Source organism: Aotus nancymaae, unplaced genomic scaffold (assembly GCF_030222135.1).
Source record: "Aotus nancymaae isolate 86718 unplaced genomic scaffold, 86718_ANA_hifiasm-v0.15.2.pri h1tg000004l, whole genome shotgun sequence".
Taxonomy (NCBI): domain Eukaryota; kingdom Metazoa; phylum Chordata; class Mammalia; order Primates; family Aotidae; genus Aotus; species Aotus nancymaae.
This window is the reverse complement of record NW_026988415.1, coordinates 60,716,606-60,736,539: the sequence shown is the minus strand read 5'-3', so window position 1 is coordinate 60,736,539 and position 19,934 is coordinate 60,716,606. Positions and strand designations below refer to the sequence as shown.

General features: G+C 33.5%; 1 protein-coding gene across 5 annotated transcripts in view; it reads right to left on the bottom strand.

Moving 5' to 3' along the window:
• RPS6KA6 (ribosomal protein S6 kinase A6) overlaps positions 1–19,934 on the bottom strand; it is a 140,444-nt gene that overhangs the window by 71,514 nt on the left and 48,996 nt on the right. For all 5 annotated transcript variants that reach the window (XM_012470806.2, XM_064362771.1, XM_064362780.1 and 2 more), the window contains 2 exons: positions 10,751–10,857; positions 10,431–10,468 (listed from right to left, as the gene is read on the bottom strand). In XM_012470806.2, the coding sequence (XP_012326229.2) occupies positions 10,431–10,468; positions 10,751–10,857 (145 nt within the window). The remainder of the gene's footprint in view (positions 1–10,430; positions 10,469–10,750; positions 10,858–19,934) is intronic.

The following is a 19,934-nucleotide window of genomic DNA, read 5'->3' as shown; positions in this document are numbered from 1 at the left end:
AATAGAAAGTACAGAGAGAAAGAGGGGTAAGAAGTGTATCCAAAGAGATACTATCAAAGAATGCCCCAAATGTAGATAAAGAAATAAATATACAAGTACAAGAAAGTTATAGAACACCCAACAGATTTAACCCAAAGAAGACTGCCTCAAGACATTTAATAATCAAGCTTCCAAAGTTCAAGGATAAAGTATCCTAAAAGTAGCAAGAGAAAAGAAATAACATAAGGGAGTTCCAGTACACCTGGCAGCATACTTTTCAGTGGAAACCTTGTAGTGGCATGACATATTTAAAGCACTGAAAAAAAAAATAATGCTACACTAGTATAACTGGCACAAAATATTCTTCGTGCATGATGGAGAAATAAAGACCTTCCCAGAAAAACAAAAACTGAGAGATTTCATCCACACTAGACCTGTCTTATAAGAAATGCTAAAGGGAGTTCTTCTATCTGAAAGAAAAGTATGTGAGTGAGCAAAAGAAATCACCTGAAGGTAAAAAACTCACTGGTAATAGTGAGCACAAAGAAAAGTGCAGGGAATATTATTAACTGTCATTGTAGGGTATCAAATCCTCTTAAGTAGAAAGACAAAATGATGAGCCAATCAAATAATAACTACAACAACTTTTCAAAACATAAACGTAGTACAATAAGACATAAAGAGAAGCAATAAAAACTTAAAAAGTGGGGGAATTAAGTCAAAGTGTAGTGTTTTTATCAGGATTTTTTCATGTTTGTTTGTTTGTTTGTTTAGACAATCAGTGTTAAGTTGCCACCAGTTTAAAACAAGGGGTTAGATCATATTGGCAAGCCTCATGGTAATCTCAAACTGAAAAACATACAACAGATATGCAAAAATTAACGAGGAAGAAACTAAATCATAGCATCACAGAAAATCACCTTCAGTAAAAGAGAGCAGGGAGGAAGAAAAAAGGAAGAGATGACCAGAAAACAAATAAAAAATGGTAGGAGTAAGTCCCTATTTATTAATAATAACACTGAATGTAAATGGACTAAACAATCAAAAGACATAGACTGGATGAACCCATGAAAAAACAAGACCCAATGATCTGTTGCCTACAAGAAACATACTTCACCTATAAAGATACATATAGACTAAAAATAAAGGAATGGGAAAAAATATTCCATGACAATAGAAACCAAAAAGGAGTAGTAGTTATATCATACAAAATTGATTTGAAGACATAAACTATAAGAAGGGAAATAGGAGGTCATTATATAATGATAAAGAGGTAAATCCTGTAAGAAGATAGAAAAATTGTAAGTATCTATGCACCCCAAACTGTAGCATCCAGATATATAAAGCAAATATTCATAGAGATAAAGAGGGATATAGAACTCAACACAATAACAGCCGGTGACTTCAACACCACATTTTCAGCATTGGGCAGATCTCCCAGAGAGAAACTCAACAATCAAACATCAGACTTAATGTGCACCATAGAAAACGTGGACCTAATAGATACTTACAAAACATTTCATCCAAAGGCTGCAGAATACACATTCTTCTCCTTAGCACATGGATCATTCTCAAGAATAGACCATATGTTAGATCACAAAACAAGTCTTAATATATTGAAAACTCTAAAATAATATCAAGCATCTTCTGTGACCACAATTGAATAAAACTAGACATCAACAACAAGAGGAATTTTGGAAACTATATAAACACATAGAAATAAAACAATATGTTCCTGAATGACCAGAGGGTCAATGAAGTAATTAAGAAAGAAATTTAAAAATTTCCTGAAACAAATGATAATAGAAATACAACATAACAAATCCTATGGAATACAGTGAAAGCAGTACTAAGATGGAAATTTATAGTTGAAATTGCTTACATCAAAAAGAAAAAAAACTTTAAATAACCTTATGATGCAACTTAAAGAACTAGAGAAGCAAGCAAATTGAACCCAAAATTAGTAGAAGAAAATATAATAATAAATATCAGAGCAGAAATGAATGAATTTGAAATGAGAAAAATAATGTAAAAGATGAATGAAATAAAAACTAGTTTTTTAAAAAATAAACAAAATCGACAAACCATTAGCCACAATATCAAAGAAAAACAGGGAGAAGACCCCAATATGTAAAATTAGAGATGAAAAAGGAAACACTATGACTGACACCACAGAAATTCAAAGGGTCATTAGTGGCTACTATGAGCAACCACATCCCAATAAATTGGAAAATCTAGAGGAAATGGACAAATTCCTTGTCACATAAAACCTACCAAGATCGGCCAGGTGTGGTGGCTCACGTCTGTAATCCCAACACTTTGGGAGGCTGAGGTAGATGGATCACCTGAGGTTGGGAATTTGAAACCAGCCTGACCAACATGGAGAAACCCTGTCTCTACTAAAAACACAACAAATTAGTCAGGCATGGCGGTGCATAAAAAAAAAAAAGTCTCCCAGTGATGAACAGCCCATGACCTGATGGCTTAACTGCTATATTCCTCCAAATATTTAAAGAACAATTAATACCAATCCTGCTCAAAATACTCCAAAAAGTAGAGCAGGAGGGAATACTACCAAAGTCATTCTATGAGGCAATTATTACCCTGATACCCAAACGAGACAAATATACAACAAAAAAAAAAACTACAGGCCAATATCTACGATGAATAAGAATGCAAAAATCTTCAACAAGATACTAGCAAATTAAATTCAATAATACATTAAAAAGATTGTTTATCATGAGCAAGTGGGATTTGTCCCAGGTATGCAAGGATGGTTCACCATATGCAAATCACATAATATGATACATCATATCAACAAAATAGAGGACAAAAACCACATGATCATTTCAACTGATGTTGAAAAAACAACTGAAGAAATTCAACGTCTCTTCATGATAAAAACCCTCAGAAAACTGGGTATAGAAGGAACAAGCTTCAACATAAAGCCATAAGTGACAGACCCACAATTAATATCATACTGAATTGGGAAACACTGACATCACTTCCTCTGAGACCTGGAACACAACGAGGATGCCTGCTTTCACTACTGTCATTCAACATAGTACTGCAAGTCCTAACCAGAGGAATCAGACAAGAGAAAGAAAAAAAGGGTATCCAAATGAGAAAGGAAGATGTTAAATTATCCCTTTTGACAGATGGTATTATCTTGCATTTGGAAAAACCTAAAGACTCCATCAAGAAACTATCAGAACTGACAAAGAAACTCAGCAAAATTGCAGGATACAAAATGAACACAAAAATTAGAAGCATTTCTACAGGTAACAAAGAATAATCTGAAAATGAAATCCAGAAAGTGATCTCATTTACAATAGCCACAAATAAAATCAAATACCTTGTAATTAACCAAGAAGTAAAATATCTACACAATGAAACTATAAAACACTGATAAAAGAAATTAAAGAGTACATGTAAAAGGAATATAAGAAAATGATGCAAGAAATTGAGAAAGACACACAAAAAATGGAAAGATACTTCAAGTTCATGAATTGAAAGAATCACTATTGTTAAAAATGTCCATACAACCCAAAGCAATCTATGGATTAAACACAATACCTTTCAAAATAGAATGAGATTCTACCCAGAAATAGAAATGAGATTCTACCCAGAAATAGAAAAAAAAACTCCTAAAATTTATGTGGATCCACAAAATACCCAGTATAGGTAAAGCTACCTAAGTGAAAAGAACAACTGGAGGAATCATATTATCTGACTTCAAATTATACTACAGAGCTATTGTAAGATGGTACTGTGAGAAAAACAGAAATATTAGGCAGGGGAACAGAATAGAGAACCCAGAAATAAATCCATGTATCTATAGTAAATTCCTTTTCAACAAGGTTCCAAGAACATATGCTGGGTAAAGGACAGGGTCTTCAATAAATGGTGCTAGAAAACTGGATATGCATACGCAGATGAATGAAACTGTATCTCTAGCTCTTGCTGTATACAAACATAAAAACACAATGGATTAAAGATTTACATCTAAGACCTTGAACAATAAAACTACTACAAGACAACACTAGAGAAACTTGCCAGGACATTGGACTGAGCAAAGACTTCTTAAGTAATAGCCCACAAGCACAGGTGATCAAAGCAAATATGGACAAACTGTATCACATCAAGTTAAAAAGCTTCTGCAGGGCAAAGGAAACAATAACATGAAGAGACAATTCACAGAATAATAATAAGGGAAAATATTTTCAAACTGTCCATCTGACAAGAGATTAATAACCAGAATATATAAGGAGCTCAAACAACTCTATAGAAAAAAGTCTAATAATCCAATTAAAAATGAACACCAAATCTGAATAGACATTTCTCAAAAGAAAGCATACAAATGGCAAACAGGAATATGAAAAAGTGCTCAATATCACTGATCACCAGAGAAATGCAAATCAGAACTACAATGAGACATAATTTCTCCCTAAAATGAGGCTTTTATTCAAAAGTCAGGCAATAAAAAAATGCTGGTGAGAATGTGGAGAAAAAGGAAAACTCATATGCTGTTGGCGGGAATGTAAATTAGTACAACCACTATGGAGTACAGTTAGGAGATTCCTCAAAAAAACCTAAAAATAGAGCTACCATGAAATCCATTATTCCCAATGTTGGGTATATATGTAAAATAAAGAAAATCACTACAATGAAGAGACATCTGTACTCCCATGCTTGCTGCAGCACTGTTCTTAATAACCAAGAGAAGAAAGCAGTCTAAATGCATATTGATAGAAAAATGGATAAAAGAAAATGTGGCACTTACACACAACAGAGTACTATTCATCCATAAAAAAGAATAAGAACTTGTCATCTGCATCATGGAGGGAACTGGCGGTCATTGTGTTAACTGAAATAAGCCAGGCACAAAAAAATAACTTATGTTCTCACTTATTTATGAAAGATGAAAATTAAAATAATTGAACTCGTAGAAATAGAGAGTAGAAGGATGGTTACCAGTGGCTGGGAAGGGTACAGGGGGAGGGGACTTAGGGGATGAAGGATGGATAATGGGTGCCAAAAGTATAAAGAATAAGACTTAATACTAGCTAGCACAAGAGGATGAATATATAATTTAATTACACATTTAAAATAACTAAAAGTGATAATTGTACTGCTTGTAACACAAAAGATAAATGCTTGAGGTGATGTATACCCCATTTACCCTGATGTGATTATTAGGCATTATATGCTTATATCAAAATATCTCATGTAATACATAAATATATATACATATGTACCCACAAAATACAAAATTAAAAATTAAAAAAATTAAAAAATTCTAGGTAGAAAAGCAAACAAAGAATCCATTTTTTAATGGGCAAATGATCTGAATAGACACTTCTTCAAAGAAATAAATACATGAAGACATGTTTAGTGTCATTAGTTATTAGAGAAATGCAAAATAAAACCATGATGATTCTACTTAATGACTATTAGAATAGCTAAAATAAAAAATACCAACAATACAAAACGCTAGTGAGCATACAGATCCACTGGACATTGCTGGTGGGTATGCAAAATGTTACAACCACTTTGGAAATCAGTTTGAAGTTTTCTCAGTTAGTTAAATAGATCAACTGATCTCACTCCTTATATATATAGTTAAGTGAAATAAAAATTTATGGTCAAAAAACCTATACATGAAGGTTTACAGTAGTTTTATTCATCATTGCCCAAAACAGGAAACAACTCAAATGCCTCCTCATTGAGGAATGGATAAACAAATCATGGTAGCACCATAAAATGAAACACTAATTAGCAATTTAAAAAAATCATTGATATAGCCAACAATATGGATGAATCTCAAGTGGCCTATGCTAATTAAATGATGTAGTCTCAAAAGACTGTATACTCTATGCCTCTGTTCATAATTACATTATGGAAAAGGCATATATAATGGGGACAGAAAGTAGACTGGTGATTGGCTTGGGGTAAAGGGAGGATTGACTTATAATGGGAGAATTTGTAGGGTGGTGTTATGGAACTGTTCCATATTTTTATTTTGGTGATAGTTACAAGGCTGTATGCATTTGTCAAAACTTGCAGAACTATACATAAAAAAATAGTTTAAAAAATTAAGCTTTATATTTTGAGATGATTGCAGATTCATATGCTGTTACACGAAAATCTACAGAAATCCTGTTTACCCAGTGTCCCCCATGGTAACATCTTGTAAAACTATAGTACTATAACCACAGCCGGGACACTGACATTGATGCAGTCAAGAGAGAATAGTCCCATTACCAAAAGAGATCAGAAGGATGAGTTTTAACATATGTAAATTATACTTTCATCTTAAAAATAAAAAAGCTATAAGCCCTATATTTATTAAATTTAATGAAAATAATGAGCATAGTTAGAAAATCAGTTTTGAGAGGACCTTGAATTAAATGTTAATGTTTATATTTTATTGTAAACAAGCAATATAGGGCTTATAGTTTTTTTATTTTTAAGATGAAAGTATAATTTACATATGTTAAAACTCATCTGATGAGTTTGTGCCCTTTTTAGGGACATGGATGAACCTGGAAACCATCATTCTCAGCAAACTGACACAAGAATAGAAAATCAAACACCACATGTTCTCACTCATAGGCGGATGTTGAACCATGAAAATACTTGGACATAAAGAGGGGAGCATCACACACTGGGGTCCGTTGTGGGGGCTACAGGAGGGATAGTGGGAGAGAGGGTAGGGGAGGGATAACGTGGGGAGAAATGTCAGGTACAGGTGATGGGGGGATGGTGGCAACAAACCACCTTGCCATGAATGTACCTATGCAACAATCTTGCATGATCTGCACATGTACCCCAGAATCTAAAGTATAATTAAAAAAAAATCACATATCTTTAGATAATAGCTTAATGTATTTTAACTTTCAGTTTAATTTTTAAAAATCTTTTCGCTGTGCTACTATGTTCTTTCTCTGTATACTGAAACTTGTAAACTCTGTACATTCCATTTACAAAAGTAAACATAATTAACATAGAGTCTTTGAGGTCAGTTCAGCTGAATATAACATAGCTTGTAGAGAAGAAAACTGGTTCCTTTGGCCATTCCAGAGAGAAGGCGGGAAAGAAAAGAATTTTCCGATTCTTCTGTTACCTTTCAGACATTTATGCCAATTCACAGAGTTCCTTTGCCATACTATTTCTGACTAAACTGTTATTTAACAACTATAACTTGCTCAGCAATGAACTGACAAAAATTGTACAACTATAAAACTAGCTATAAGATTAGAGAATCCATATGTTATACAGTGGTTTTTCCTAATCACTAATTTGAAAATAAAACAAAATGTAGAATTCAACTATATAATGGAAAGGTTATTTTGGGAGGTATGTTTGAGGGCCAGTGTTTCACATCTTTGTAATCTTAAATGACTGTTTTATAAGACTTTAAACTTTAAAAGCACACTCAGAATACAATAATTTGATGAGTATTTACTATAAATAAAAATAATCTCAGTGATTAATTTGCAAGTAACTATAAAAACTACATAGAATTACTTTCTCAAGTACACATTTTTCTCTTAAATACTCAGCTCAAGTACTATGTGATTTACATTTCTAACTACTGTACATTTTTCTTCTCCTCTCTTTATAGAAGTTACTTCTAAATTATGTCTCTCAGATAACACATTATAGGCTGGGCACAGTGGCTCACACCTGTTACCCCAGCACTTTGGGAAGCCATGCAGGAAAATTGCTTGAGGCCAGGAGTTTAAGACCAGCCTGGTAAATACAGCAAGACTCCATCTCCACACATACACACACACATAAAATAGCTGGGTGTGGTGGCATGTTTCTGAAGTCCCAGCTACCCAGAAGGCTGGAGTGGAAGGATGACTTGAGCCCAGGAGTTCAAGGCTCTAATAAGCTGGGATCATGCCTCTGCCCCCTAGCCTGGGTGACAGAGTAAGACTCTGTCTCTTAGAAAAGTAAAATTTTAAAAATGCAACAGATTATAGCAATCATAGTTCAAATAAATTCTGTATTCAAGTTATACTTTTTAATAGGATATGATTAAATATTTTTTTCTAAATAGACAAGTCATATTATAAATATTACAAAGTTATTTTTATATAGGCTATGGGAGGGATTTTATATAGACTATGGGAAGGATGAAGGATTTCAGAAAAAAACTTAAGTCTTATAATAATCTATAATACAAATAATGTAAATAATATATTAGCAAGGAAGTAGATATTTGGGGATATCCACTCTCATTCTACTGATCTGCTGTAACAATGAAAATCTCAGAATGAAGCCAATCAGACCCAAAGCACAGTTATAACAGGAATCTTTCTATAGTCCCTTGTAATTTCAGAGTAGCCTGTCATTCCAGATATTAGGCCCATTCCTTATGTATGGAGAATTTTTAAAGTACATAGGTAAAAAAAAAAAAAAAAAAAAAAAAAAAAGCATTGCCATTTTCCTGCAATTATTGTTGGAAAACAGAATGCTAGCAAAGACTCTCCCTAGGTGAGACATTCCAAAATCACAAGAGCCTGCACACAGCCCCCTGGTATCAATGGCAAATTGCAATCAATCTGGTATTTTTTACTGTAGTATTCAAAATGGAAGCAAAGAAGGAAATAGAAAGAGACATGTAGGAGGGAGGAAAGATACACAGGAGGTTAAGAAAGAAAGCAAAGACAAATTAAAGAGAAAGAGAGATAAAGAATACAAATTAAAGGAAACGTTGTAAAAAAAACTCTTAAACCAACGTATGCCTAGTGTTCCACTACAGGAACACTATTTATATCCTACTGCTCAAGGTCATCATCAATGTCTGATTGCAAAAATTCAAAAAACTGCAGCCTTAGGCATAAATGGGTTAAAATACTTGCTGTGAATGGTCATACTTTCACCAACCTCATTGGAATACTGTCAGAGTAAACCCATAAATGTACTACTCATTATAAAATCTTGAATTAGGTTATAATCATAAAACTGTAAATTATCTAATATTCATTATTGTATACATTCTTTAAAAGAAATGTTTGTGCCATTGTAAGAAAAATAAACTGAATTGTAAAAAAAAGAAAATTATAAATCACATTTCTTCCTGTTACATGCTTTGTGTCTTTTGCTTATAAATTAATATTGATCCTACCTATTCTTCCCTCCTCAGACAGTTTAAGTATCTAAAATCTATCAAAAGCAGAATTAAAATGAGAATACTAAATACAAATAAACTTGGCATCATTATTTACTTAATTAACCTTAATATAGCAGAGAGAGAAAAGTTGCTTTTTTTCTACTTTTTCCCACCTCCCTGTCTCACCTCTGACAAGAGGTATAATTTATTAAGCAAAAATGAAAAGAAGAATTAATTTTTAATTACCTTTTTAATTGCTACAAAATAAAAATTTATATATTATATAAAAATCTCAAAACTCTACTGTTCCCTACTGTTATTTTCCTTGACTTTTCCTCTTTAAGTATCTTCGAACCCACATCATTTCTTTTGTACATGCAAAAGAGAATCAGGCTATGAATCAGTAAGAGTCACTAAACTTTATTTGAACTTTTTCATATTTATGTCAACTTTTGAGGTAACAGTTTGATACTTTATTTTTGCATTGATGCAGTATACACAAGAATTTAAAGCAACTTACCTTTAAACTGTACCTATTTAAAATTATCAGTAAAGACCAAATCTTCATTTTACCTCTGTTCTAACATTCAAATAATAAAATATTGAATTGACTATCTATTGAAAACACATTTTGAGATTGGCTCATTTAGCACAATGCCCTTGAGATCCATCCAAGTCGTTGGATGTCTCAACAGGTCTTCCCTTCCTTTTTACTCCTGAGTAGTACGCCATCACATGAATTCTGACAGTTTGTATTTATCCATTCCCCTTTTGAAGGATATTTGGGTAATTTCCAGTCTTGGGCTATTGCAAATAGAGTTGCTATGAACATTCATATATAGGCTTTCATATATAGGTTTTTATTCATATATAGGTTTTTATTTTTCTAGAATAAATGCTCAGGAGTATGACTACTGTATGATTCTATTTCTATATCACTCTCAAAATAACAAAATTATAGAGATGTAGAACATATAAGTGGTTGCCAGGAGTTAGAGAAGGTGGAGGGAAGGTTGCCACTATATTTCAAACGTGATGACTACTTGTGAAACATTTTTCTGTCTAGACTCAAACTAAGATGATGTATTGTTACCTAGAAAGCTAAATGTCATTTCTTAATAAGTGTACCTAATGTACAATTTTTTCATATTACAATTAGAACATATTGAGAGCATCTAACCATTAAATAACATTTAATTCACTAAACAGATGAATAAATGTCAAATCAAATTCAGAAAGATAAAAAAACAGGTTTAGACAAATTTGTATTAAAATAATAAAAAATATTAATCAAGTGGCTAAGGGTATAATAAGAAAATCTGCCTACCTGTTAATTTGATATGTCCTATTTCATCAAGCAAAATGCTGTAAATCAAAATTCACATTCAACAAGATGGAATAAAATATTTTACATAAAACATTCACATAAAAATCATAAAACTAAGATAGGTCAGTATTTAATATATTAAATTTTTTAAATGATTAACTTAAAGTCAATGTATGTCTTACAAAGATTACTTTGTACAAAGAAGTTTCATACAATTCATATAGAATTCCCTATAATATTTAAAAGACCTAACAGAGTACGACAAAAAGTAGTTCCAGAAATACAGACAACGTGAATACAAAAGAAGAATACAGCTTTACTTTTCTGGCTTCAGGTCTCTATAAACAATTCCTAATTGGTGCAGATGATCCAAAGCAAGGGCCAGTTCTGCAAGGTAGAATTTCACATCTTCCTCTGTAAACAGAACCTAGAACAAAATAATGATCTATCATTTGATCTTTCTTTCAATATTCAGCATATTTAAAAACATTTCGTTAAAAATGAGTGGACAGACAAATCTAGGAAAATAATACGATAATAAGCATAGTCAATTCTTATTTGACTGGCATAATTATTAGCAATACCAGAGAAATAAGATTTCTACATAGATGAAACTAAACTCTTTGCATGTGTATCTTCAATATTAACCACTTTAATGTAAATCTTTCTAAAACATTATGTTATTTGTGTCTTCTCACACTAAATGCATAGCACAAGATTCACCCTTTTTAAAGTGACTCAGTGTCATAACATCAATATTAATTTTAGTATTTTGCTATAATATAGTAACACCCCGGGAGATTTGAAATATAGAAGGTATTTTGTTTTAGCACTGGGAATTCCACTATTTCTACCATTCTCTCTTTTGCTGGCTACTATTATTTCTCAGAACTTTCACTATTAGAGGCTCTACAAACCCAAAGCTTTTACTACACTGACAGAAGCTTTTTAATTAGTAACTCTTATCTTACACATAATTCTGAACTCATCTCTAACCTAAGGGGTGGATCCAAGCCTCTTCTGTTAGTAATGTATATGAGTGTAATGGCACTGTATTACTCAATTTTTTTATGACTGGAAATAGGGCTGCTATGATGAAGTGAAAAGTAAAGAAATTGAAAACAGCATTGGCAGTGTAATATAAGAAATGTCTCTTAGCCCCCTGGGCTTCAGTTTCTAAATCTGTAAAACAGGACAATATCTGCTGTATATACCTAACAAGGTTGTTATAGGAAACAAATCAATTTATGTGGAAAAAAGCTTTGTAAACTTTAAAATACTAAATATATATATATATATATATAAAACCATAATGTATTAATATTATAGGTTTACATATAAATTCATTCACAGTGAGTATTCATTTACATATAGAATTGGACACTAATCAACCATTAGATATAATTTTTAAGGTTTAGCAAGAACTCCAGACTGGCAAAATCAAATATTTTTATAAAAATGGGTTATTTTCATAAAGAAACATCTGGGTTAAGAAGGCTCAAAATTGCATAAACTACATGTCATAATAGCTTACAATCTTCTTGTCCACTTACAATTATAGCCACTGCATTTCACAATGCAGATCCAGGTTACTAGCAAAATTGCAGAGAATGAGTAGTTAATAACTTCTGATATGCCAACTACTTTTTTAAATGATCAATAGAAAAACAAAGATTGTTCATTATCTAAGATTTGGGAGCATTAATTTGAATATTATAAGGGTAAAAGTATAAAAACATCACTTTAACTTGACTTTTTATTAAGAATAAAAATAATAGTTGCCTATTCAACATCTAAACAAGGACAATAATGTTCTCTGAAAGTTAATACATAAGAAAACCCTAAATAAAAATTATTTAAAACTAAATTGGGAAAAAAAACTTTTCCTAGGTTACAGTTAATGGCAAGTCTATCACATTGTCATGAAGTTGTTTTGGTGGAAAGCCTAATGATAGATGCAAATAAAATCTTACAAGTAGCAATTATGTGCTAGGCACTGTACAATCATTATGTTATTATATCTTCCAAACTCTATGAGGTAGGTATTAGGAGCATCTTGCAAATGGAGAAACTCAGAGTAATTAAGTAACTTGCCCAAAATAACACAGCTAGAAAGGAGGAGGCCCAAGACATAAACTCAGGGAGAAGCCACTTCTGCCACATGCTATGCTGCAATGTTTGCTTTTCTAAAAAAAAATTTAGGTTCACCACCAATAATGCTTTCCAACCCACTAGTCATCCTACTCATGAATCCCCCCCGACAAAATGAATATTATCCTAAACTCCAGTACTCTTGATTTAAGCACTTTTAATATTTTGCCATCTGTTTTTCAAATTATTTAAGCACATCTGCGTGTGAATGTGTCTATGAATGTGTTTTAATACAGTTGAAATCATGCTACTATATAAGTACTATTTAGTGGCCTCCTTTATTCCCAGTTAATATTATATCATAAGCATTTTCCTGTCTTTAAAACTTATTTATAAAGTTTTCAATAGCTGTACAATATTACCATAACAATTCACCAAAATTTACCTAAACATTCCCCTTCTTGGCATTTAGGTTATTGCCAGATTTTCACTATTTTAAATAATTCTACAATATGTATGCATATGTACAACTTACTGACATTTATGATTATTTCTTCAAAATGGATTAAGAAATTTAAAAAAAAGGAAGTACTAGGTCAAGGAGCATAAATAGTCAAAGATTCCTGACATACACAACAAAATTATTTTCCAAAAAGGTTATTTCCACTCCCATCAGCAGTTTATGAAAGCATTTGTCTTACCACATCCTTGATAGTATGGAATATGCCCTGTAAAAAGCCTTTTCAAAATGTGTGAAAATGGCATCATTTTTTAAATTTAAGTTTTGATTTTTAGGCTGAACATTGTTTTTCATGTTTAGTAGTCTATTTTCTTGTGAATTATCAGTAATGATTGTGCCTATTTTCTATTACTGTTTTGTCAACTGGTATAAGTCAGTTAAATATTAAAAATGTCAGTTTTCCATCATATTAGCTGCAAATATTTATCCAATTTTCTGCTAGTTTTTGATGTTCAGTAATCCTTAGTTTTACGTAGTCAAATGTATAGATCATTTATGCATTATTTTCCTTCATCATTTTAATGTTTAAAGAGACATTTTCCATCCAATGGTCAACAAAATATTTAGTTGCTTTTATTTTAGGGTAACTGTTTTTCCAGATTTAGCTCTTTTATGTAAGTACAATTTACTTTTGTATATGGTAGAGATGGCATTTTAAAATGAATTTTTGAAATATTTAAGCAATTTCTCAAATACTGTTTACTGAACAATCTCTTTGCCACAATTTGTGATTCTTCCTTTATCATAATGATATATGGTAAGTCATATATAACAGGATAGTTTTGGGCTATACAGTATTTTTCCAATCTTGTGTTGATACTATAATGCTTTGCTTATGCATGCTTTATAAATTTTTAAACAAGAGGATTCGGGGAGGCCAACATGTGAGGATCACTCAAGCCCGGGAGATTGAGACCAGCCTGGGCAACATAGTAAGACCCCATCTCTACTGAAAAAAAAAATGGCCGGGTATAGTGGGGCATGCTTCTGTAGTCCCAGCTACTCTGGAGCCTGAGGCATGAAGATCACTTGAGCCTGGGAAGTTGAGCCTGCAATGAGTCAGGATAGTGCCACTGCACTCCAGCCTGGTGAACGAGCAAGATACTGTCTCAAAAACAAACAAAAAAATGTTATTTCTTTGCATATGTTTACTTTTCAAAGCAAACTATAAAATAATTCTGTCAATTTCAAAGAAACAAAAATCCCTATCACAGCTTTATTTGGAATTTTGTTAAGCCAATAAATTAATTTTAGAAGAACTGATAGCTTTACAATAATCAGCCATACCTTCTACTACATTTTCTTGATATAAGCAAAATAGAGCATGGCTTAAGAATTATGTTTGTTTATCTGTGTATTTGTGTGTGTGTGTGTGTGTGTGTGTGTGTACATTTTGAGGAAGGAAAATCTCGGTAGGTATCTTTCCCTTTAAAATATAAATGACATACAGTATAAGATTCTTTAAAACATACAAAAACGTACTTTAAAAGTCTTTTTATAAGGCATAAAAACGTCCTCATTTTGGATTATTTAACATTTTTTGTACACACAAGTGAAGTATAACCAACAAACATCTAATTATTAATAAGCTGTCTGCAGAAGTAACCATTGAATCATTTTTTAAAAGACTGCTCAATCAATGTACTAATTTTTTTATCTTTTGGGTAATGCATTCAAAATGCTTGCTCTTACCTAATATTCCAGACTTAGGAATCAAAACTTACTGACTGCATCTCTGTGCTAGTATGGGTTTAGATAGTCCCACATCGAGAATGGAGGTCTGAAGAGTTTAAAAGAAAATTAGAAATGACTACAAGAATTTCTCAAACATATTTGTGATACTTCTAAAATCTAATGCAAGAAATCATGAATAATGGAGCCTTATTATACTGCTGTCCTTCTATGCCTTGGTACCAGTTTTTAACAAGGTCCTTTAAAGATCCTCCTTAGAAGGGGGTCCTAGAAAATCCCTATCACATACTGGATTATGTTCTATAGTGAATAATATACCAATAACACACTCTATGCTCATGCATCACACATTCTACACTGGAAATAGACAGATATAAGCCAGACATCTTAGCCACTTAAGCACTGGCTAGCATACCAGAAACACACTATTCCTTTATCACAGCAAGTTTCAAAGCTCTGGAAATCAACAGTAGCTCTCCCACACTCTACACTGTCAATTCTGGAAGTGAGACATTGAACTACTATCACCCAATTAAAATGCTACTCCCAGATTACTAAAGACAAAATGAAGCAGACAAAGACAGGATTTAATCTCATGCCTGAAAAATCTAAATCACAGGACACAACATATGAAATGATACTTTTCAAGACCCTGGACATCAGGCAACAAAGGACAATGAATACTGAGAGACAGGGAACAGATGACATTTGCCCCACAACTGCCCTAGCTTACTACCTGGAAAGAGTTTCCAAGTGGTAGTACAGGGAGGGCTAAGTCAGGTGGAGCCTCAAAGACTTCCTGAGTAGATGAGCTAGAACAGAGAGTCTCAGAGAAGGAGACAAAATTCACAGGATCAAGTACTAGAGAAGAGAAAATTGTACAAAGAGAACTCTGTGGATATGTAGACAGTCTCCTTCAAGTATTCAGCAGAGAAATATGCAGCACATGTGAGTGAGGACATTACTCTAAACCAGGAAAAGAAGGAAGGGTTAGAGAAACCAATCCATGAACTCAAAATGGGTCAGGAATAGTTCCTGTTGCCTTCAGCCAGAGCAGAAAATTTCATAATTCATAGGACAGCAGATAAAGTAATCAGAAAGATTTTGCTGCAGTAGTGGGACAAAATTAACCCTGGACAGAAAGCTGTGTTGATCCAATCTAATAAACTTTAAAAAATAAAGAAAGCAGAAACTCGACCCCTTCCTGACACCTTACATTAAATTGACTCCAGATGGATTAAAGACTTAAACATAAGATCTAACACCATAAAATCACTAGAAGGAAACCTAGGCAAAACCATTCAGGACATAGGCGTAGGTAAGGACTTCATGACCAAAACACCAAAAGCATTGGCAACAAAAGCCAAAATAGACAAATGGGACCTAATCAAACTCCACAGCTTCTGCACAGCAAAAGAAACAGTCAATAGAGTGAATCGGCAACCAACAGAATGGGAAAAAATTTTTGCAGCCTACCCGTCTGACAAAGGGCTGATATCCAGAATTTACAACGAGCTAAAAAAGATTTACAAGAAAAAAACAAACAAGCCCATTCAAAAGTGGGCGAAGGATATGAACAGATACTTTACAAAAGAAGACATACATGAGGCTAACAAGCATATGAAAAAATGCTCATCATCACTGGCCATTAGAGAAATGCAAATCAAAACTACATTGAGATACCATCTCACACCAGTTAGAATGGCGATCATTAAAAAATCTGGAGACAACAGATGCTGGAGAGGATGTGGAGAAATAGGAGCACTTTTACACTGTTGGTGGGAGTGTAAATTAGTTCAACCATTGTGGAAAACAGTGTGGCGATTCCTCAAGGACCTAGAAATAGAAATTCCATTTGACCCAGCAATCCCATTACTGGGCATATATCCAAAGGATTATAAATCGTTCTACTATAAGGACACATGCACACGAATGTTCATTGCAGCACAGTTTACAATAGCAAAGACCTGGAACCAACCCAAATGCCCATCGATGATAGACTGGACAGGAAAAATGTGGCACATATACACCATGGAATATTATGCAGCCATTAAAAACGAGGAGTTCGCGTCCTTTGTAGGGACATGGATGAACCTGGAAACCATCATTCTCAGCAAACTGACACAAGAACACAAAATCAAACACCACATGTTCTCACTCATAGGCGGGTGTTGAACAAGGAGAACACATGGACACAGGGAGGGGAGCACTATACACGGGGGTCTGTTGTGGGGGAGTGGGGGGGACAGCGGGGGGGTAGGGAGTTGGTGAGGGATAGCATGGGGAGAAATGCCAGATATGGGTGAAGGGGAGGAAGGCAGCAAATCACACTGCCACGTATGCACCTATGCAACAACCTTGCATGTTTTTCACATGTACCCCAAAACCTAAAATGCAATAAAAAAAAAAATAAATTTAAAAAAATAAAATAAAATAAAAATAAGACCTATAAGGACCAAATTAGTTTTATATCTCAGAACAAAGTTCAATAATAGTTCCATAAATACAAAAATGTTCATCACCTTAACAAGGTAAATGTTAAGATGATGAATAAAAAATTGTTCCAATAAAAAATTGTCAATTATGGGCTGGGCACAGAGGCTCATGCCTGTAATTCCAGCATTTTGGGAGGTTGAGGTGGGCAGGTCACCTGAGATCAGGAGTTTGAGAGCAGCCTGGCCAACATAGTAAAAGCCCATCTCTACCAAAAATACAAGAATTAGCTGGGCTGATTATGCACCTGTAGTCCCAGCTACTCAGGAGGTTGAGGAAAGAGAATAACTTGAACCCAAGAGGCAGACGTTGCAGTGAGCTGAGATCACGCCACTGCACTCATGCTGGGGCAACAGACTGAGACTCCTTCTCAGATAGATAGATAGATAGATAGATAGATAGATAGATAGATAGATAGATAGATAGCAATAGAGATAGATAGAGATAGAGATAGAGATAGATAGAGGTAGAGGTAGAGACAGAGATAGAGTCAATTATGGATCTGAGGAGACTACCCAAGCCCAAGCCCAGGAAAAGAAAAATCTTAAAAGAAAAACCCATTCATCTCACAAAGGACTGAGATAGGTCCTATTCTCAAAAGTGACAGTGAAAAGCCTCATAATTCAAATAATGTTTGTTAGAGTACTAAGAAAGGACATGCTTCAATACTGGGGATAAATTAATCCTAAACTAAATACTTCCTTGGTCCTACCTGACAAAGCTTAAAAGCAAGACTCAAAAAGATCAAAGTGTTTATAAGAAAATTAACTGTATCCTGGAAAAAAGCTAATTACTATTTATGTGAAAATAAAAGTATCTAGCATGTAAGAAAATTAAATTCACAATGCCGACTATCCAGTAAAAATGACTACGCAAGTATAATGCCAAAGAAGTACAAAACAAGGCACACAGAATATTTAAACAAATGAGTATGGCTGTGTTCCAATAAAACTATATTTACAAAGAAAAGTACTGACCAAATTTAGCCTGAAGACCATAGTTTATTGACCACTGAGTTAAAACTTATACTATAAATCCTAAGGCAACTATTAAATTACACAACAAAGTGTTATAGATAATATTTACAAGCCAACAGCAGAAATAAAAATAAATTTAAAACAGAAGTAATTAAAAAGAAGCCAGGAAAAGAAGGAAAAAAAAAAACAAAGAACAAATGGGACCAAAAAAAAAAAAAAAAACCCAACTAGCATAGCAAGATGGCAGATTTAAATACAACTACATAAATAATCATATTAAATGTAACAGATCTAACATTCCAATAAAAAGACATAGAGTCTCAGATTGGATAAAAATCAAGGAAACTATGCTTCCTTAAGTACCATACATTTAATATAAAGACACAAATAGGCTAAAGTTAAAATATGAAAAAAGATATACCAAACTAACACTCCTTTTTTTTAATGTACTTTAGGTTCTGGGATGCATGTGCAGATCATGCAGGATGGTTGCATAGGTACATACATGGCAATGTGGTTTGCTGCCTCCATCCCCCTGTCACCTATATCTGGCATTTCTCCCCATGTTATCCCTCCCCAACCTCTCTACCCCTGGCTGTCCCTCCCCTAGTCCCCCACAACAGACCCCAGTGTGTAATGCTCCCCTCCCTGTGTCCATGTGTTCTCATTGTTCAACACCCGCCTATGAGTGAGAACATGCGGTGTTTGATTTTCTGTTCTTGTATCAGTTTACTGAGAATGATGGTTTCCAGATTTATCCATGTCCCTACAAAGGACACGAACTCGTTTTTTATGGCTGCATCGTGTTCCATGGTGTATACGTGCCACATTTTCCTTGTCCAGTCTATCATCAATGGGCATTTGGGTTGGTTCCAGGTCTTTGCTATTGTAAACAGTGCCATAATGAACACGCATGTGCATGTGGAGCGACCATATTAATATCAAATTAGATTTTGAAGAAAAGAAAATTACCAGGGATAAAGTCAGTCAGGTTATCTCATAATGATGAAGGAGTCAAGTCATCAAGAGGGAATAATAACCCTAAAGGTTTATGTACCTAATAACAGAACTTTCAAATACATGAAACAAAAACTGACAGAAATTAAAGAAGAAATATACAGATTCATAATTAGAGTAAAAGCTGTCAATCCCTGTCTGTCTCAAAAATGTGTAGGATAGGCAGAAAATCAGAAATAGAGAAAATTTAATATCACTATCAAACAACTTGATCCAGTCCACATTTATAGAAACTTCCACCACCCCAAAATAGCAGAATATGCATTCTTCTCAAGTGGACATGGAATATTTACCAAGATACACCATATTATGAAGCATAAGACAAGTATAAGTAAGTTAAAAAGAATTAAAGTCATATAAAGTATGCTTTATGGCCATAATGACATTAGAGTAGAAATCAATAATAGAAAGATATGTGAAAGAATGCCCAAATATTTGTAAATTAAGCATACTTCTAAATACCCAATGGATCAAAGAAATAAAAAGGAAATTACAAAGTACACTGAACTGAAATAAATTTAAAATGACACATATCAAAACTTGTGGGATGACTCTAAAGCAGTATTCAGAGGGGAATTTATAAACTAAACATCTACATTATTAGAAAAGAAGAAAGGCCTCCAATCGACAAATTCAGCTCCCATCTTAAAAACCAGAAAAAGAAAAGCTAATAAAACACAAGTATGAAAAAAGATTGAAGCACAAAACAATGTA